Here is a 22,328-nt window from a genome sequence, read left to right as displayed (position 1 = left end):
TAGGAACAGAAATAAACATGAAACAAATCCAGTTATAAACAGCTTTTCTAGGCCTAACATCTGCAGGGATCCCCAGAGGAACTACTTCATGTTTAAATTAGAATGAAACCTGAGGCAAGCACCACACCTGGAGCACGCATTCAACAAAGACATTTTGTGTCAAGCCCAAACGGCAGTGTAGAAAAGGGTAATAGAGATATTATGAGCAATAATTACTCCTCCCCCTAAAGATTTGTTCCTTTAATTCCCACACTCCCTTACAGGTATTGACATGAATATAACCAGGGCTATAACAATAGGATATCATTTGAGTAATAGTCAAGAGTGAAAGAATATGCATCCCATAAAATAGAAGAGGCCTATAGGCATGAACCCATACTGTGTGTCAAAAAGTACATGTCAAGAAGTTATTTACAACCTTGGACGAACTTGCCAGACTGGATATGGGCCTAGTAGCCATCCGTGAGATCATTTTACTGTTGCTGAACTACTGTTTATGCATTGGCTACACACAATGATTGGCTGGCAAAAGGAATTCCTCACTGCTTTGCATTTAAGGCCAACACAAGGAGGAGCATAAAGACTCATGCAATACATTATATGGTTAATTTTCAGAAAGGAGCCTTGACAAGCAAAGGAGGATCTTCTTTGCGATCCATGGCTCTGCCTGTGTCTAATACACAAGTCTACTCTGACTCATGTGTTGGATGACTGATTCTTGAAATACTGGACTGTAGTCAAATATATTTGATCAGCTAACTGAAGCAGAAGTAAACTGAAATTGATTTCAGTGTTTTCTGAGTTGCCTGAGGCAAGAAGTCAAGAAGTCAATAATACAACGGATTTTTCCCAGTAAGTAAAGAAATGCTTACTATTCTTGTAACAATCGTTTATAATAATATAATTATTTTAAGTAATCATGTTCTTATCATGAGATACAGTTGAAGTCAGAAGTTTACATACACTTAAGTTGGAGTCATTAAAACTCGTTTAAAACTCGTCTTTCAACCACTCCACAAATTTCTTGTTAACAAACTATAGTTTTGGCAAGTCAGTTAGGACATCTACTTTCTGCATGACACAAGTCATTTTTCCAACAATTGTTTACAGACAGATTATTTCACTTATAATTCACTGTATCACAATTCCAGTGGGTCAGAAGTTTACATACACTAAGTTGACTGTGCCTTTAAACAGCTTGGAAAATTCCAGAAAATGATGGCATGGCTTTAGAAGCTTCTGATAGGCTAATTGACATCATTTGAGTCAATTGGAGGTGTACCTGTGGATTTATTTCAAGGCCTACCTTCAAACTCACTGCCTCTTTGCTTGACATCATGGGAAAATCAAAAGAAATCAGCCAAGACCTCTGGAAAACAATTGTGGACCTCCACAAGTCTGGTTCATCCTTGGGAGCAATTTCCAAACGCCTGAAGGTACCACGTTCATCTGTACAAACAATAGTACGCAAGTATAAACATCATGGGACCATGCAGCCGTCATACTGCTCAGGAAGGAGACGCGTTCTGTCTCCTAGAGATGAACATACTTTGGTGCGAAATGTGCAAATCAATCCCAGAACAACAGCAAAGGACCTTGTGAAGATGCTGGAGGAAACTGGTACAAAAGTATCTATATCCACAGTAAAATGAGTCCTATATCGACAAACTCTGAAAGGCCGCTCAGCAAGGAAGAAGCCACTGCTCCAAAACCTCCATAAAAAAGCCAGACTACTGTTTGCAACTGCACATGGGGACAAAGATTGTACTTTTTGGAGAAATGTCCTCTGGTCTGATGAAACAAAAATAGAACTGTTTGGCCATATTGACCATCGTTATGTTTGGAGGAAAAAGGGGGCGGCTTGCAAGCCGAAGAACACCATCCCAACCGTGAAGCACGGTGTAACGGCAGCCTTCCCTCTCTTCACTATAAGAGAGGGTGAAACAGGGATCGGACCAACACGCAGCGTAGCCAGTGCTCAACATGTTTAATTAAACGAAAACAGTGAACACTTACAACGAACAAAATAACAAAATGTGGCAAACCGAAACAGTCCTATCTGGTGCAGAACACAGAGACAGGAAACAACCACCCACAATTGCCAACACAAAACAAGCCACCTATATATGATTCTCAATCAAGGACAACGATTGACAGCTGCCTCTGATTGAGAACCATATTAGGCTGGACACAGAAACAGACGAACTAGACACACAACATAGAATTCCCACCCAGCTCACGTCCTGACCAACACTAAACAAGCAAAACACATAAGAACTCTGGTCAGGACGTTACACACGGGGGTGGCAGCATCATGTTGTGGGGGTGCTTTGCTACAGGAGGGACTGGTGCACTTCACAAAATAGATGGCATCATGAGGGAGGAAAATTATGTGGATATATTGAAGCAACATCTCATGACATCAGTCAGGAAGTTAAAACTTGGTTGCAAATGGGTCTTCCAAATGGACATTGACCCCAAGCATACTTCCAAAGTTGTGGCAAAATGGCTTAAGGACAACAAAGTCAAGATATTGGAGTGGCCATCACAAAGCCCTGACCTCCATCCTATAGAAAATGTATGGGTGAACTGAAAAAGCGTGTGCAAGCAAGGAGGCCTTCAAACCTGACTCAGTTACACCAGCTCTGTCAGGAGGAATGGGCCAAAATTCACCCAACTTATTATGGGAAGCTTGTGGAAGGCTACCTGAAACGTTTTACCAAAGTTAAACAATTTAAGGCAATGCTACCAAATACTAATTGAGTGTATGTAAACTTCTGACCCACTGGGAATGTGATCAAAGAAATAAAAGCTGAAATAAATAGTTCTCTCTACTATTATTCTGACATTTAACATTCTTAATATAAAGTGGTGATCCTAACTGACCCAAGACAGGAAATTCTTACTGGGATTAAATGTCAGGAATTGTGAAAAACTGAGTTAAATGTATTTGGCTAAGGTATATGTAAACATCCGACTTCAACTGTATATGTAACTGATGTTTCCTCTGACATTCCATTCAGATGAATAGGTATTTACTTTGAAATTATTTTGACTTGACTGTACATTTGATATACTTATGGCCGTATACAGCAGCCTCACGCAACCCTATTCACTGGGGTTTATACTAAAGAATTGTACTAATCTTTATACAAACGCTTCAAAGTTGGGAGTTGCCATGTTTTCCAGTACTATATGTAGCTTTTTTTGTGTGTAGCTTTTTTGTATGTAGCTTGTTTTTGTATGTGGCTTTTGTATGTATACATAATGATACAGTAATCACATTACATGCTCCTCATATCAATGTTATACACATCTCAAGCAGGAGAAGACTTGCTTTAATGCTTTTTGGACTAATTTTTTATTTCCCTTTTTAAAGAATGAAGCGTAAATGGTCTCAGTTGGATGGTGCTGGAGAGGAGCTGGGAGGGGCTGACGTTTATTTAAATGGAGAAACCGAGGACTTGATATCCAATGGCAGATCATCTTTAGACAGGCTACATCCTTGGGCCGACCCACAGAACTCTGTCAACAGGGTTTTAGAGCATATCAAGTCTGGAGATGATGTCAATGACGTTTTTCTCGAAGATTCCATCAACAAGAAGTTTTTGGGATTTTATAATGACATCACAGAGGAATATGGACCAGAGGATAAGCAGCATTCATGGGCGGTTCTAGAGAAACCAGAGGAGGTCATCATGTATGGACCCTACTACCCCAATTATAACAATGGACAACACAGCGAAGATATTATCATCAAACAAACTCAAGAACTCCTTCAATCTGAGGATGTTTCTGAAGACTGGACTGTGTATCTATTCACCTTGAACAGCCCCTGTTTGGCAAGAACCATTGAACCATGTATGCTAAATCTAATGCGGAAGGCTTTTGAATGGTACACCCACCATGGGGTTAGGACTTCTATTGGCTACAAAAAGTGTTGGGGCTTCAAGGGAACCAAAGAGAATGTATTCAAAGATGTCAGTTATGCCCAGTTTGAGCTATTATTTGGAAGTCATGATTATGAAAACTACCTGAATAGGATTAAAAAAAGTCCTGGAAAGAATCTAGTCCCATTATGTGAAGTTCTGTTCTTGACTATCAAAAGATGGCTGAGCCAGGAAAACAGGGATTTTAAATTCTATCTAGATAACACTACTCCACAAAAGGGCAGAAAAACCTATTTCGAAAAGGTCTGTGTAATTTCAACATCGGGTTTGCAAGACGAGAGTGAAGTCTTGACACAGGAAATAACCACTATGCTTGAGGCTGTGCACCCCTCTCTTGTAGACGAAAAAGAGTGTTTGGAGGAGTACCTAGAGAAAGGGAAGGCATTTGCCCTTGATTACAGTTTCGACCCAGCAATATGTGACACGGATTGTACTAAACTTAGACTGTCATTTGAGCAGTGCTGGAGAGACATGGTACAGGACAGATATGCTGATCTTCTCAGGGAGAGATTCATTGAAAACTTCAACAGGGGGGTTGTCCAGCTTTTCATCAAGGATGTCACCGCTCTTACTAAAGACTACATACAGATTGGTCAGATAAAGTTTCCAGATCAGGCTTGAGAAGTTTTTGCCGATGCCCCTTGAATTGCTCTTTGCTTCAGCAGGGATATTGGCCCTTGACTTGTTGAAACACAATGCACAACAAATTCTATCTGTCTGCCTATTTGTCCTCTTATCATTTTGTTGAGAAAGAGTGATTTTCCTTTTGAATGTAATATGTATAATAACAATGATGTGTGAAAATGCTTGTCTTTATTACATTCCTCAGTACAGCTACAGGTGCACGCTAAGGAAGGGCATCAAGTACAGTGTTAGTTACTGCACCTCGAGCTCATGGAGATACAGGTGCCATCTCTCACTGTGTAGTTGGGCTTCTTAAGGGTACTTACAGTATATCACAATGGTGTATTATACAATTATACTGGAGTGAAGTCTTTACATAGAAATGTATGTTCATATTTTCATGGTCAATTACATGTGACAATGCTCCTCTATTTACCATACCAAATGTGTGTGTTACCCCCTGCAATTTACAAGCAAATTAAGGCATAACATTTTATAGTTAAAGTATATGTTTTGTTAACAGTATTTGCTTCCAAATGCTTGTCTCTTGAATGAAATACTGGTTTTGTTTTCAGTAGAATAAATACCAGGGTGTAGAACCTACCCAATTACACTGAAATAAACAGACATGGAAATATCAGAGATTACTACAATTATTTTGGGAAGGATAATCTTTTAAAGTTCTTGCTTGTAGGAACATACCCCTTTCATGGGTGCACAATTTCACTATAATCTACAGAGGGCGGTATGTGCCACTAAATCCATGCCCCATTCATCACACGCAGCTTAGTAGCCAGGCTAGGTAGTTAATCAGTAAGAGATGACAGTATATTTTTTAAATACACAAGATCAAAGCAAAAAGTCACAGTATAGATGACTAGGATGCAAATGTCATAGTAGCTAGTAATAATACATTAGGAAAAGGTGATTGACAGCATTGTTTTTGCAGTAGGCAATCACACTATACAGAGTGATGAAGTCCATGGAGTTCATTCAACAGTGACGTCCGGCGAGTGGGTAAAAGGAAATCAAATCACTTTGAATAAACAGAGGATTGTTTTGTCTTGTCCTATATTATCCCTCGCACATTGGAGGTTCCCGTGAGCACGGGGTAATTGAGGGAGTGCGATCAAGGCCTGCTATGTGTGCTTCACTTTTTCTCTCTTCTTTTGTCATTGGTTCTATAGATATGTGTATCTGCACCTGAACAGTTCTCCTTATGTGTTTAATTCCCATCTTTCTATGCCGGCTGGCTCTGTGTGTCTGTGCTCCAGACCTAACTTAGTGCCGGAGCTCAGAAAGGCAGGTACAGTAGCTGTGCTGTGTGTAGCTCGGTGTGAGAAGTCAGCGGTGGTCCTCTCTGTCTTAGGCCAGGATCAGGCTGTTCCAGGGCTCGTTCTTGGAGCCCGAGGACCCACCGTGCCCCCCAGGGGACAGCTTGAGGGGCAGGGCCCCACCCTGGGCATTTATATATGCTGGGAGGCCCGAAACCTGGAGGGACAGGAAGACAGGTGGGCTAAGAACTTTGTGTGTGTGTGTTTGTGTGTGTGTGTGTGTGTGTGTGTGTGTGTGTGTGTGTGTGTGTGTGTGTGTGTGTGTGTGTGTGTGTGTGTGTGTGTGTGTGTGTGTGTGTGTGTGTGTGTGTGTGTGTGTGTGTGTGTGTGTGTGTGTGTGTGTGTGTGTGTGTGAGAGAGAGTTCATTGACTAACCTGTGTGTGTGTGTTGTGGTGGTGTGAGTACAGGCTGAGTGCCTCTGGTTCTGTCTTTATCTGGCGAGGCTCCTCTGAGTTACAAGGGGCACTGGGAGTGCTGCTGGGGGTGTGGCCCTCCATGCCTGGAGTCCCTAAAACACAGAGACCATGCTTACTTTACACACACAGACACTCACTCACACAAACACACACACACACATTCACACACACACACAAACGGACCAGGTTTGGACTTGTTGAGGTTCTTGGGTTTGCGTTTGCGGGTCTGAATCCCCTCCTTCTTCATGGCTAGGGGACGAGGAACCCCATGTAGTTTCATGTAGAGACCACAGGCGTTGCAGACAGGCTCTCCCTCTGCATTGCGTCTCCACAGTGTGGTGGTGGTGGTGTGGCAGTTAGTGCACAACAGACCCACTCTTCGAGACGCAGACTGAAACACACAGAGAAAGTGAGAGAGAGAGAGAGAGAAAGAGAGGGAGAGAGAAAGAAAGAGAGAGAGAGAAACAGCGAGAGAGCGAGATATAGAGATAGAGAGAGACAGAGAGAGAAACAGAGAGAAAGTGAGAGAGAAACAGAGAGAGATAGAGAAGCAGAGAGAGAGAGAGAAAGAAAGAGAGAGAGAGAGAGAAAGAAAGAGACAGACATAGAGAGAGCGACAGAGAGAGGGTGAATCAAATGAAATCCACCATGTAAAATCAAATCAAATGTTATTTGTCACATGCACAGAATACAACAGGTGTAGTAGACCTTACAGTGAAATGCTTACTTACAAGCCCTTAACCAACAATGCAGTTTTAAGAAAATATGTGTTATTTAAGTAAAAAATAGATAAGTAAAAAATAAGAAATAAAAGTAACAAATAATTAAAGAGCAGCAGTAAAATAACAATAGCGAGGCTATATACAGGGTCAAGGTAATTGAGGTAATATGTACATGTACAGTTAAAGTCGGAGGTTTGTAGGTTAGGTTGGAGTCATTAAAACTTGTTTTTCAACCACTCCACAAATTTCTTGTTAACAAACTATAGTTTTGGCAAGTCAGTTAGGACATCTACTTTGTGCATGGCACAAGTCATTTTCCCAACAATTGTTTACAGACAGATTATTTAACTTATAACTCACTGTATCACAATTCCAGTGAGTCAGAAGTTTACATACATTAAGTTGACTGAGCCTTTAAACAGCTTGGAAAATTCCAGAAAATTATGTCATGGCTTTAGAAGCTTATGATAGGCTAATTGACATCATTTGAGTCAATTGGAGGTGTACCTGTGGATGTATTTCAAGGCCTATCTTCAAACTCACTGCCTCTTTGCTTGACATCATGGGAAAATCAAAAGAAATCAGCCAAGACCTCTGAAAAACAATGTAGACCTCCACAAGTCTGGTCCATCCTTGGGAGCAATTTCCAAATGCCTGAAGGTACCACGTTCATCTGTACAAACAATAGTACGCAAGTATAAACACCATGGGACCACGTAGCCGTCATACCGCTCAGAAAGGAGACGCGTTCTGTCTCCTAGAGATGAACATATTTCGGTGCGAAATGTGCAACTCAATCAACAGCATAGAACCTTGTGAAGATGCTGGAGGAAACAGGTACAAAAGTATCTATATCCACAGTAAAACGAGTCCTATATCGACATAATCTGAAAGGCCGCTCAGCAAGGAAGAAGCCATTGCTCCAAAACCGACATAAAAAAGCCCGACTACAGTTTGCTACTGCACATGGGGACAAATATCGTACTTTTTGGAGAAATGTCCTCTGGTCTGCTGAAACAAAAATGGAACTGTTTGGCCATTATGACCATCGTTATGTTTGGAGGAAAAAGGGGGAGGCTTGCAAGCCGAGGAACACCATCCCAACCATGAAGCACAGGGGTGGCAGCATCATGTTGTGGGGGTGCTTTGCTGCAGGATGAACTGGTGCACTTCACAAAATAGATGGCATCATGAGGGAGGAAAATGATGTGGATATATTGAAGCAACATCTCAAGACATCAGTCAGGAAGTTAAAGCTTGGTCGCAAGTGGGTCTTCCAAATAGACAATGACCCCAAACATACTTCCAAAGTTGGGCAAAATGGCATAAGGACAACAAAGTCAAGGTATTGGAGCGGCCATCACAAAGCCCTGACCTCCATCCTATAGAAAATGTGTGGGCCGAACTGAAAAAGCGTGTGCGAGCAAGGAGGCCTACAAACCTGACTCGGTTACACCAGCTCTGCCAGGAGGAATGGGCCAAAATTCACCCAACATATTGTGGGAAGCTTGTGGAAGGCTACCTGAAACGTTTGACCCAAGTTAAACAATTTAAGGCAATGCTACCAAATACTAATTGAGTGTATGTACACTTCTGACCCACTGGGAATGTGATCAAAGAAATAAAAGCTGAAGTAAATAGTTCTCTGTACTATTATTCTGACATTTTACATTCTTAATATCAAGTGGTAATCCTAACTGACCTAAGAAAGGGAATTTTTACTAGGGTTAAATGTCAGGAATTGTGAAAAACTGAGTTTAAATGTATTTGGCTAAGGTATATGTAAACTTCCGACTTCAACTGTAGGTAGAGTTAAAGTAAGTATGCATAGATAATAAACAGAGAATAGCACCAATTTACAAAAAGTCTGTATTTACACACATACAGAATGAGAAAGAAGAGTGGGTGGGAGAGAGAAAGTGGAGTAGAAAGATTGGGAGAGAAGGAAAGAGAGAAATACAGAAAGCGAGACAATGCTACTGTCATGCTTTTTTGTGTGTACTATATGTTGAAGATGAACTCTTGTCTTGTCACCTACCAGCCGTCTTTGGGGTTTGATGAGGGGTCTGTTTATACCATTCACCTTATGGTAAAGTCCACAGGCGTTACACAGGTAGTGGCCGGTACCATCCCGTCTCCACAGTGGGGTGGACATCGCCCCACAGTTCACACACTCACGCCCCTCAGCGAAGTCATCATACAGCTCTGTTGGAGGGAAGGAGAGGAGAGAGTTGAGAGAGAGAGAGGTTTTGGAAAATAAATGCAAACACTGCTTACCTAAACATTACATAACAACCTAAAATCACAGAATAACATCAAACAGTTTATCCAGTCTTGAAAGTCAACTCAGAGGATGCTAGTGTAGTGACAACTCCTGACCAGAAGACGGTGCTCTCTCCCTCCTGGTCATACTAACCATAGAGCTAGATAGAAGACTAATCGTTATATCTGTGCCCTTATAGCATCTGTGACAGCATGAGCAGCGCCATTGAGGCTACAACCCATAGAATCCTCATCCAGTTGACTACTTTGACTACTTTAAAATGGCGGAAGCATGGTGGAAGCCCTTAATGGTGCTCAACATGCTAAAACAGCCTTTTGGCCACTAGAGGCCTCTATCATTCTCTATGATACTAACACACTACTCCATAGAGGTCTGGAATTCTTCCTTATCTGACAGCTCCTCCCTTGATAAAGGGCTAGGCTGGAAATAGAGATGGAATAGAGCTTAATCTTATACAAATGGACAATCTCTATAGAGATACTATGACGTTTGATAAATACAATCTTCCCTCTCTCTCTCCCCTCCTCTCTCACACATACAGGTTATCTCCAGTCAGCACTTAACCACTCTGTCAGATGCAGTATCTAACTATATTGTGTATATACTTCATATAATCACACAACATTTGGCATTTGGAAAACATGAATGTATGGGTCAATTGAAATTAAACAGTGTTTAAAACTATAGATGTATTGTCTGATTCAGTGGGTTGTTTCTAAGGAATGTGTGTAGGCTGATATCTGGAGGTAGAGGCAGACTTCTTTCAAGGTTGACAACAAAGCAGAGCTACAGCAGTGCAGGGAAGGGCAACCTTGGGCCGGGTAGAAGCTAGCCGACACATGGCAGAAACACAAGACAATAGACAAAAGAACTGCTAAGGAACAGATGTAGGATCTAAATTTGACCTATATTGTCACAGCAAAATAATCCTGCATCAACAGGATTTGAAAGTTTAGTTCATAATCCTGCTTGATTGGTGGTCAGGCTGTTAGCTGCCCAAAAGTAAGCTACATGAAAAGTGTAAGTGTTGGAAAAAGTACCCAATTGTCATACTTGAGTAAAAGTATAGAAAATGACTCAAGTAAAAGTGAAAGTCACCCAGTAAAATACTACTTGAGTAAAAGTCTAAAAGTACTTGGTTTTAAATATACCTAAGTATAAAAAGTAAAAGCACATGTATAAATAATTTCAAATTGCTTATATTAAGCAAACCAGATGGCACAATTTTCTTACTTTTTTTAAATTTATGGATAGCCAGGGGCACACTACAATGCGCAGACATAATTTACAAACGAAGCATTTGTGTTTAGTGAGTCCTCCAGATTAGAGGCAGTAGGTATGACCAGAGATGTTCTCTTGATAAATCCGTAGATTGGACCATTTTCCTGTCCTGCTAAGCATTCAAAATGTAACAAGTACTTTTGGGTGTCAGGGAAAATGTGTGGAGTAAAAAGTATTTTATTTTCTTTAGGAATGTAGTGAAGTAAAAGTAAAGGTTGTCAAAAATATAAATAGTAAAGTATAGCACACACAAAAAACGACTTAAGTAGTACTTTAAAGTATTTTTACTTAAGTACTTTACACCACTGAAAAGTGCAATACTGTTAATATAATATAGCCATGTGTTAGTGTGGGTTTTCAGTTAATTATGTAAATCACGAAACTTCTGAGGTTCTGTTAGATTTTCAAAAAAAGAGTGATCAAATGAAGATCATATATGCACATCCATGTGTATAAATCTCACAGAATGTCACAAAGTATCGTTATCTCTGTGGGTCTATCGTTGAGAAATGTCAGCACCGGCAGTCCGTGTTATAAGGTCAAGAGTCAAATATTTTTTAAAGTGTCTATTTCAATGTCCCATCTGAACACAATATAACCCTGTCCCACGAAGTCTTCATAATAACAGAATGTAGCATTTACATATTGCTGTTGGTTCTTTCAATTTTCTGAAGAGCTTATCAGTCTTAAGTCTATGAGAAAAACACCTTTCAATTGGAATGGAATCGGAATGGAATTCAATGGTAGTGAAAACCGTCTCCCTGGGGAAGAATCTTAACTTCAGATCCACAGATGTACCTCAAGCTTTTGGGTAAATCATGCACTGATATCAATGAGCGTTGTGTGCGGATCTCAATTTGCAACACATAGTACGACACCATGTGCTACTCTGCTTCCCCTGATGGGCCATATTGGCACCAAATTGTTTTTTACCACTATAGACAAGAAATGTGTATCCTGTATATCCCTCAAGAGCATAACTGAAGGCCTTACTATTATGTTTAGAATTTATGTGATTTTATCATTGTAAATTGCTGATGTGATTACATTCAAAACACCGAATAAAATCAAGCACAGCCCGCAATGATAGGCCTTTCGCTCAAATACTGCAAGTTACACTAATAAGCATCTTTGCTGTGATAAAGTACATGAAAAACATCCAAATATCAGATTAAATCAGCTATATTAAATCCTTACACGTAGATGTATAATATATTCCAGAATGTAACGTGTAAGGATTTAAATAGTTGCTCTAATCTGATATTGGGATGTTTTTCATGTATAATATATTCCAGAATGTAACGTGTAAGGATTTAAATAGTTGCTTTAATCTGATATTGGGATGTTTTTCATGTATAATATATTCCAGAAGGTAATGTGTAAGGATTTAATATAGCTGATCTAATCTGATATTGGGATTTTTTTCATGTACTTTATCACAGGAAAATTGAGTCTTGGGGAGTTTTCCTCTCTCCCTCCCTCTCACTCAGTCCACCTCTGGAACAATAGCGACTTTCACTCTCTCTTCCACAGTAGAGCCCTGAAAAACTCAGTCTAAAGTAATGGGTTTGGATTGAAGTACAACAGCACCCAGAGAGGTGAGAGGGTTGCATTAAATCGATGTGTTATCTGAAAAACGGAAGTATCTACACTGGAGAGCTCATAGGATAGCAGTTTGTTTTGATATAATCATGGTACCTTGCAATGTTATTGTTCCTGTGTTGAAATCTAAATACAGGTTTGGTTTCTACTTCTATCCGTGGTTGGCTGTGTAGGAAAGATTGCCAATGGGAGTGATTGTAAAAATGTGGATTGGAGCAAAGACATTATCTCAGCCATAGATCAGTGCACATGTGGACAGCTCCATAGAAAAAGAGATGGTCTTACTATATCACATAAGGTCCAAAGCAAGAAACCCATCACAGTCTAAGATGGAAGACATTTTCCAAATATACTGAACAAACATATATATGCAAAATGCAACAATTTAAACGATTTTACTAAGTTAAAGTTACAGTTCATATAAGGGAATCAGTCAATTGAAATAAATTCATTAGACCCTAATCTATGGATTTCACATGACTGTGCAGGGGTGCAGCCATGGGTGGGCCTTGGAGGGCATAGCCCCCCCTCAGACGATCCCGAAGGTGAAGAGGCCGGATGTGGAGGTCCCGGGCTAGCGTGGTTACACGTGGTCTGCGGTTGTGAGGCCAGTTGGACGTACTGCCAAATGTTCTAAAACAATGTTGGAGGCAGCTTATGGTAGAGAAATGAACATGCAATTCTCTGGCAACAGCTCTGGTGGACATTCCTGCAGTCAGCATGCCAATTGCACGCTCCCTCAAAACTTGAGACATCTGTGGCATTGTGTTGTGTGACAAAACGGCACATTTTAAGTGGCCTTTTATTGTTCCCAGCACAAGGTGCACCTGTGTAATGATCATGCTGTTTAATCATCTTCTTGATATGCCACACCTGTCAGGTGGATGGATTATCTTGGCAAAAGAGAAATGCTAACAAACAGGGATGTAAACCAATTTGTGCACTCAGTTTTAGAGAAATAATATTTTGGTGCGTATGGAACATTTCTGGGATTTTTTATTTCAGCTCATGAAACATGGGACCAACACTTTACATGTTGCGTTTATATTTTTGTTCAGTGTATAGTAATATTCTATAGATCTAACATTCAGTACACTCTTAGGAAAAAATTGGTTATTTGACTGTCCCCATAGGAGAACCCCTTAAAAAAAAACTTTTGGTTCCATGTAGAACCCTTTCCAGAGAGGGTTCTACATGGATCCTGAAAGGATTCAATATGGAAGCAAAAAGGTTTATTCTATTGGGACAGACAAAGAGCCCTTTTGGAAGAGTTTAGATCAGTAATGAATGTAGGTCTACGCTGTGTACTCCCACCACCAGACCAGTAAGTAGTGGTTTTTACCTGGACTTTATTTGACATGTAAATATTGCCTAGTTTCTGACACACATTGTAACCAGAGCGATTTCCATTCCAGTTGCAATGTGTGGAATTCAGTCTTATCATTCAGTGTGAACTAAAGTCCCCCAACCACCTGCAGCAAATCATACTGAACTAGTCAGGAGGGAGAATCAACCTTCATTTTCTGTAGGATCACAATATCCCGATTAAAATAGGCTTATGAATATCTTATAACTAAATGTTAGTTTTGGGCAGTCAATGGTTGTAAATGGTTGTAAATAAACTGGCCTCAACTTGCACTCTAAATTAGAAATGGTAATGGTGGAATTTTTTTCTTCTGATATTTTATCTATAAGTTGAATCGTGTTTCATATTTGTTGACCCTTTTTGATTCTCTCTGTGATGAACAAGAGGCGTTCTGTCCCATGGTTTTTCCGTGAGCTTCGCCTCTTGCTTCAGTTTTCATTTGTGATGATAGGGTTATATCCATTCTTAAATAGAATAATCTGCACCACAAGAGTGATACATAATTATACCATTATTGTATTCCCAATAACATGAGACGTTAAACTTTGTAGGCCTATATGCAGTTGTGTCATCGTGCGTAGCGTGCGTTTTAATATCATGAACATGAGACCAAACTAAAACTATTTGATATTTCTGATTGATGTACCATGCAAAATGTAGCAGACATCCATTCATCTTGTGGTCTGCTATTGAAATTCTTATCGGTTGAATTGCGATATCAGTTTAGGTAGAATTAAAAGTGTATTAGGTTTTCATTTTGAGTCGTTTGTGGCAGATGACTGAAATAAAATAAATGTATCCTAGGCTACTTTTTTTTTTTAAATAGTTAAATTCATATACATTTAATTTTAACAAAGTGGTAGGCTAAATAGGGATCATCGTTTTGGAATGTATTCACTTATTATCCGAAGTGAATGACTTCTAAATTTGCAATCTGTAATTTATGTTGATAATAACTGGGTGGAATTAGCCTGCTTTGATTTATAATGTAATAACATTTCCCTTTGCTTCTTTTAAAATGTTACATTTGATTTATAATGTAATAACATTTCCCTTTGCTTCTTTTAAAATGTTACATTTGATTTATAATGTAATAACATTTCCCTTTGCTTCTTTTAAAATGTTACATTTGATTTATGTAGGTTATTTTAATCTGCCATCGACATAGGATGCAGAAATTCCTAATAGAACGAATGCGTCTGTGAATGATAAATAAGCTATCGGACAGAAGAGAGTAAATATATAACAATTATTGTGAGAAACGCGGGGATTGTCAAAATAAGATTTTAATTCCCTGAATGTTTGTAGGTCTACAAATGTGGATTTTTTAAAGGTCCAATGCAGCCGTTTTTATCTCAATATCAAATCATTTCTGGGTAACAATGAAGTACCTTACTTTGATTGTTTTCAATTAAAATGATTTAAAAAATAAGCTTCTTAGCGAAGAACAATTTCTCAAGCAAGAATTTTGCGAGGACTGTCTGGGTGGGAGTGGTCTGAGTGGGGAGGGGAAAACAGAAAATGTGCTGTTATTGGCAGAGATGTTAGGAAATGTCTTTCTTATTGGTCTATTAACTAATTTACCACATGGTGATATCACCATGGAAGGCCAAACTTCCACCAAAACAGTCTGAAATGTCAGGCTCTTTTCAAACAGCTCTTACAATAACAGGGAATTTCACAGTATTATTTCAATCTCATAGTGTGGAAATATATATAAAACACTTTATCATTTATTAATGGTAAAGACTCATACTATAGCCTATATCCTACAATTAACAGGAATAAAACATATTTTCTTCAACAAAAAATCCATAAAATGCAATGCCTTGGGCTGGCTATGCAGTTAGATTTTTGTCCAATGCATGCCCCAATGTGCAATATTGTCGAGCCCTAGGCCTATCTCTATCTACCCCATTGGCCTATTAGTATTCTTTAATATAAAAAATGACAAACAATAACAAATGATAGAAATTTCGTAGGATATGCTACTCATACGATATAACCCTCCCAACGTGTTCAAGCAATGGATTGACTCTGTTTATTTCAAACCATTGATTAAAGTTATCATGACTCAGGCTGTAATGAGACCTATACAAGTGTTTCGGTGATATAGGGTTGTATTATTTGTATGGCTTTCATTTGATGGAAACCATGTTAAAAGAATAACATTATATCCGGAAGACTTGAAATATATACATGTTCAAAGTTGGATACACATGTGGAGATATATAGCCTATATTGTTACGCACAGTTTAACGAACGGCTGTTCAGTGTTGACCTTTGGATAGGCCTAATAACGTACTGAATCAAGTATGACGTTTACCAATAGCTTTAATTCTAGTAATGAAACAACTGACATATAGGCCTACTCTTGGCAATGTCTTAATCTGAATTTGAAAGCTATTTTGTTAGCAAAACATTTGTTGATAATGGAAAACCTGACACGAAAATGTTAATGGTGGATATTTCTGACCATGTTTTCACCTGTCTTACCTAGGTTGGGGTGCCGTGTCTGGCCCCCGGACTGCAGGCTATGCAGGACGGAGCTGTCGAATGGAGACGTGGCCCACGTCCCGCCCATGTTTGGGCTCATATAGGCCGGGTACGGACTGTGGTAGGACCCGCCGAGGCTTCGCGTCCCGTAATGATCCCTCCCGTTGGTGGAGATGTTGAGCGGACTAGTAAACGTGTTCGTCTCCCGAGCTACGGCGACCCCGGATGAGAGAGGTGGGCTGGTGGAGAAGGAGAACCGCGGGGAAACCGAAGGGTGGTGCGCATTGCCGGTGTTGTAGGAGGGCACCGACTCGGAACCCGGCTGCGCCCAGGCCGAGTGGCCTGACACAGGGTTGCTCTGCTGCGAGGACCCGTGTGTCTGGAGGTAAGGCAGCGTGGGGATCATGGGGGTGACCCGGGTCGTGGGCACGTACACCGGTGAGGTTGTGGGGGAGGCATTGTGGAGGAAACTGGTCTCGTACGTCGAGGGTCCGTGGTTGGTTGTCATGGTTATGCCCTGGTACATATCTGCTCCTCTGGGGTGACCATCAGCGTTGATAGTTGGTTATGATAGCAGCTGTGTCCACAGGCTCCTCGCTAACGTGTGAATGAATGCTGGTAATCCAACAGAACTTCTCTCCAACTTGTTCTTTAAACGGACTCTTGTCATGTAGTCAAACATAAGCTACCATTTCAAATAGTTTATTTTCTTCTTCGCCGAATAGACTATAGCCTAGTGTAGGCTACAATACGAGAATAACCATCTCTCCAGAGAGGAGAGGAGTGGGAAGCCGAGGCACAGTAATGGGCAATATTCCTGCTCTCATGTTATCATCTCTCTCTCGCGCTCTCTCTCTCTAACGTTACCTTTCTCTCTCTCTCGACCCACCCTTCACCGTGACTACTGAAGCCTACTCTACCCCAGCTTTAGTTTGAATTGTTTCCTGAAGAAGATCATACGATTAAAGAGATTGTCTTTGTAAATACCAGAAGATCAACGGCATATTTCTCAGATGTGATTAAATATGTAATCCAAAACAATAAAATACAAGTAGGCCTACAATGTAACATACGTAGGCCTATAATTTTTTGTGAAGCAACTGAGAAATAATATATTTTTTAGATATTCCATCTATTCATTTCCCCCTTTAGTAAAGTCAATGTGGCAGTTCATGTATGATCATTTTTTTGCTCAGACTATCACCTTCAGTTTTTCATAGATTGCCACAATTTGTTAAATTATGGAACAAATAACACATCGAATGATGTAAACATTTTATGAAAAAAGGTTTCTTTTGTGAACGTTTTGTTCGTGCCTATTACAAATCAACTCGTTGCGGGTGATTGTATTCGTATGACTCTCACATTTCAAAATGGTTTATGACATTTACCGCTCAAGAAAAAAAAAAGTAAAATATGAGATATAAATACATTATGTTCTTTAATTTGATTGAATGAGCCTGGACATTCAATAATATGTTTCAATTGCTGAATGATGAAGACCTTTACGATGAAGACCTTTATTATTGTAAATTGTGGTGTTAGCCAGTCAATAATAATAATTATAACAACAACACTAGGGCTTAATAATAGCAATACACTAAAAAACACAAATAAAACAAAACAATTAGTCATAATAATAACACAAATAATAATCCATCAATAAAATAGCATAAACATAACGTTAAATATAATGCCATTTTTTTTGACCTGACGAATGTTTCTACCATTGTTAGAGATGATGGAGACTGAGTGCTGGGTCGGTTGGTAACCTATAGAGTCACGGACCGGCGATGGTCGACGCCAGACAAGTCTTTAGTCCTCCTCGTCGGATGTGTCGAGCGTTGTTGTTCTCTCGTAGACAGATTTATACCTGTCATCAACACTTGTGAATGTAAACACACGAGGCCACTTCATTGTCCCGCTCTTCCCCCTGACAGTCAAACTTTGAATTATGTGGTTCAACGCACTATGCGTGCTGCCAAGTCAATGCCTGCACTTGTCTGTGTGCGTGTGTGTAGCTCAGGAGCAACGTTTTGTCGGTTAAGTCAGTCTAATTTCTGTCAAATTTCGTTTCATATTTGGTTATACATGTACATTCATTAGTTCAAAGTATTTCTTAAACGAATATAAATTAATGTTCACAAAAAACAGATCAATATTATGGCTGTGTGTTAACTAAATGTAAATTAATTAATAATGAGCAATGCAAAATAAAAGTAATGTAATAATAGGGATTGATAGCTAAAAGGCCTGTTGGAGTGTGTGTCTCTCTCTCTCTCTCTCTCCCTCTCTCTCTCTGTGTGTGTGTGTGTGTGTGTGTGTGTGTGTGTGTGTGTGTGTGTGTGTGTGTGTGTGTGCATACAGTTAGAACATAGCCTATGCGTTGGTGTGTGTATGTGTGTGTATGTGTGTGTATGTGTGTGATATGCATATGCTCGAATACTCCAGTTTCAGTCTTTCAATGTCACTATAACATAAACTGTGATAAGGTGGCAATGTGTAGTGGGAGTCGCATGACTTCAGTGTGTGTATGTATGACTTCAGTGTGTGTATGTATGACTTCGGTGTGTGTATGTATGACTTCGGTGTGTGTATGTATGACTTCAGTGTGTGTATGCATGACTTCAGTGTGTGTATGTATGACTTCAGTGTATGTGTGTATGACTTCAGTGTGTGTATGTATGACTTCAGTGTGTGTATGCATGACTTCAGTGTGTGTATGTATGACTTCAGTGTGTGTGTGTATGTATGACTTCAGAAAGTATTCACCCCTTGACCTTTTCCACATTTTGTTGTGTTACAGCCTGAATTTAAAATGGATTAAATTGAGATTTTGTGTCACTTGCCTACACACAATACCCCATAATGTCAAAGTGGAATTGTGAAAGGTTGAAATGTTTTGAGTCAATAAGTATTCAACCCCTTTGCTTTGGCAAGCCTACATAAGTTCAGGAGTAAAAATGTGCTTAAAACCTCTACAGGATCGATGTCCCCCCCCGGACGGTTGAGCTAACGTGTGCTAATGGGATTAGCATGACGTTGCAATAAGTTGCATGGACTCACTCTGTGTGTGGTAAGAGTGGTTAACATGATTTTTGAATGACTACCTAATATTTGTACCCCACACATACAATTATCTGTAAGGTCCAGCAGGGAATTTCAAACACATATTCAATCAGCCTCGCAGAGAAGGACACCTATTTGTAACGGTCCTGACCTGTTTTCTGTTGTTTTTGTATGTGTTTATGGTCAGGGCGTGTGTTTTTGGGTGGGCAGTCTATGTTTTCTGTTTCTATGTTGGTTTTGGGTTGCCTGGTATGGCTCTTAATTAGAGGCAGGTGGTTTGCGTTTTCCTCTAATTAAGAGTCATATTTAGGTAGGGTGTTCTCACTGTTTGTTTGTGGGTGATTGTCTTCTGTATCAGTGTTATGTTTTGCACCATACGGGACTGTTTGGTTGTTCGTTTCGTTTTGATAAAGTCTGTTCCTGTCCGTGAGTTTTACGTTAGTTATGTAAGTTCATGTTCAGGTTTTTCGTCTACGTCGTTTTCTTGTTTTGTAAATTTGAAAGTGTTTTGTTTTTTCGTGTTGCCATCGTCGTGTTTAAATAAAAGATGGCTTATTTCCCGAATGCTGCATTTTGGTCTACTGATCCTTCTCTCCTCTCCTCGTCCGAGGATGAGGAGAACGACAGCCCTTACACTATTGGTAGATGGGTAAAAAACAAAACAAAAGAATAATGTGCAGATATTGTACAATCCAGGTGTGCAAAGCGCTTAGAGGCTTACCCAGAAAGACTCACAGCTGTAATCGATGCCAATGGTGAGATATTTCTGTATTTCATTTTCAATACATTTTAAACATTTATTAAAACATGTTTTCACTTTGTCATTATGGGGTATTGTGCATAAATGAGTGAGCACATTTTTGTTTTTCTACCCATTTTGAATTCAGGCTGTAACACAACTAAATGTGGAATAAGTCAAGGGGTATGAATACTCTGACGGTAGTGTGTGTGTGTGTGTGTGTGTGTGTGTGTGTGTGTGTGTGTGCATGTGCTTGCGTGTGTGTTACCCTGGTCCTGTCTATTGTGCCATCAGGCCTTGTGGCCAAACAGGATGCTCTTGGCCGTCGTTGTGGCTACAGTGAGGGGTGACCAGTCTTTGTGGATCAGCGAAAATAACAAGACACCACCCTCTGTATCTCACAGGGCTTCCTACGCCTCTCCCCAGGGGCCCTCTCTCCAGGGGCCCTGTTCACCCGTACGCCTGGTTCTGGTGAGGGCTGACTTCGTCCTGCCTGCCTGGCTTGCTGCCTGAGCACACTCAAAACAATGTAGGGTTTGTTTGGTTGACCCAACTGCTGGCTTGCAGGCCTTGGGTCGCTTAGTTGGGTTGTTTTCTTTAAAAACTGCTGGGTTATTGATGCTGGGTGCTGGGATTATTGGTGATGGGTTATTGAAATATGACCCAGCAGGTCTGATCAGAAGACTGGAGGCATAGTTTAGTATGCACGTGGCTTTTAGGTAGTTATTTCTAGCCACCGATTAGAGTAAATGTCATTCCTGTTCATCTGTTCTGTTGTATAGTTTTCATATGTTAAGGTTGAACATTTACATTTGTGTAGCTTCAATGAGGTTTCTAGAACTGTATAAGTTCCCCAGAAGCCTATGTAAATCCCTTTGTTGGGATACGATAAGGAGGTATACCTTATTATGCAATACGGGGGTATACCTTATTATAATATGTAATAAATCATCTTAAAGGTGCAATATGCAGAAATCACTACGCGATTTCCTGGTTGCTAAAATTCAAATAGCTCACCTAATTTCAGTTTGTGACATAACAAGCAATGTATAATGAGGAAAATCATTGTACCATCTAAACCGCTGTGAAATATCTTTTCAATAACAACAAATATTTTATTTTCAGCTTTTTGAAGCTAGTGTACAAAACCGAATGTAAAATATACAAAAACAACTTGTTAGGTTATTCACACAACCCAACTGGCAGAGTCAAATAACCCAGTGTGAGTTCTGTTCAATATTTACCCAGCGCTGAGTTACCAAATAACCCAAATTGGGTTGTTTTTTACTTAGTATTTTTTAGAGTGCAGAATATTTCCACATCTAGACAGCCATACCTTTTTGATGTACACTGCTACAGCAGGTATAACTTTTCTCTAAAATGTCCAACTTTCTCCCTCTCTACCTCTTTCTCTCTGTCTCCCTTCTCCTATCTGTTTGTGTAGGCAACAGGGTGTGCCCAGGGCAGCCAGCCCACTCCAGTCCAGTCCAGCCCGGCCAGCCCAGGGCAGGGCAGCCCATTACAGTATTGATTCTCCTGTTCTTGGCCCCTGGAGAGTCAAGGCAAATAGCCCAGTATTGCTCCATTGGAAAGGAACAGGGCATCATCAATGTGTAACTGATAAAGCAGCTAATAAATAAGTCTGCAGCTATTAACCCAAAGAGCCTATCTATGTGGGGAAACACTCTGTGACGCGTATCCCTGATGAGTCATGAACTTGCCTGGGGTATATACAGTAGGAGGGGATCTATAAGGGAATCTATAGGGAAGCGGGACAAGGTGTTTTGTGGCAACTTTAGCTGATGTGTAGGTTTGACACTGTGCATTACACGATCGGTTCTGACTGACATTTCATTGATTACTTTGTATGGAAATTAACATATTGGTTTGAGTATACTTGAATGTCTCTTATGCATGAGTGTGTACAATAGGTGTAGCTGTCTGAGTTGTGTACTTGTACATGCCTTGGCCGTAATATCACTGACAGAATGTGACGGGGGACAGATCTCACAGAGGCTGGATCTGAGACGGAGGCCAGATCTCTATGTATGTCTCCTGCAGTGTGTGTGTATGAATTAGGTGTTGGGTGAAGGACCAGATAGAGATGTTGGTGTGTGTGGGGGGGATAGACGGAGCTGGAGGGGACTGTTATGTGGGAGGTGTATTTTGTGTGTGTGTGTGTGTTAGGAAAGCTAAGGCTAGCTTTTTCAAACTGAAATTTGCATCCTGTAGTACTAACTCAAAAAGGTTCTGGGACACTGTAAAGTCCATGGAGAATAAGAGCACCTCCTCCCAGCTGCCCACTGCTCTGAGGCTAGGAAACACTGTCACCACTGATAAATCCACTATAATTGAGAATTTCAATAAGCATTTCTCTACGGCTGGCCATGCTTTCCACCTGGCTACCCCTACCTCGGTCAACTGCCCGGCACCCTCCACAGCAA

The 22,328-nt window shown here is 40.3% G+C and overlaps 1 protein-coding gene across 1 annotated transcript; it reads right to left on the bottom strand.

The window, feature by feature from the left end:
- Positions 1-5,214: 5,214 nt before the first annotated feature.
- gata4 (GATA binding protein 4) lies at positions 5,215-17,017 on the bottom strand. Its single transcript, XM_055885139.1, has 5 exons — positions 16,077-17,017; positions 9,086-9,252; positions 6,509-6,716; positions 6,284-6,417; positions 5,215-6,065 (listed from the first exon to the last, which is right to left on the bottom strand). Exons 1-5 carry the CDS (start codon positions 16,600-16,602, stop codon positions 5,940-5,942), a joined length of 1,161 nt encoding a protein of 386 aa, XP_055741114.1. The 5' UTR covers positions 16,603-17,017; the 3' UTR covers positions 5,215-5,939.
- Between the last annotated feature and the right edge of the window lie 5,311 nt (positions 17,018-22,328).

This window comes from Salvelinus fontinalis, chromosome 27 (genome assembly GCF_029448725.1).
Source record: "Salvelinus fontinalis isolate EN_2023a chromosome 27, ASM2944872v1, whole genome shotgun sequence".
Classification (NCBI taxonomy): domain Eukaryota; kingdom Metazoa; phylum Chordata; class Actinopteri; order Salmoniformes; family Salmonidae; genus Salvelinus; species Salvelinus fontinalis.
The sequence above is the reverse complement of the archived record's forward strand: the minus strand, read 5'-3'. Positions and strand labels throughout refer to the sequence as shown.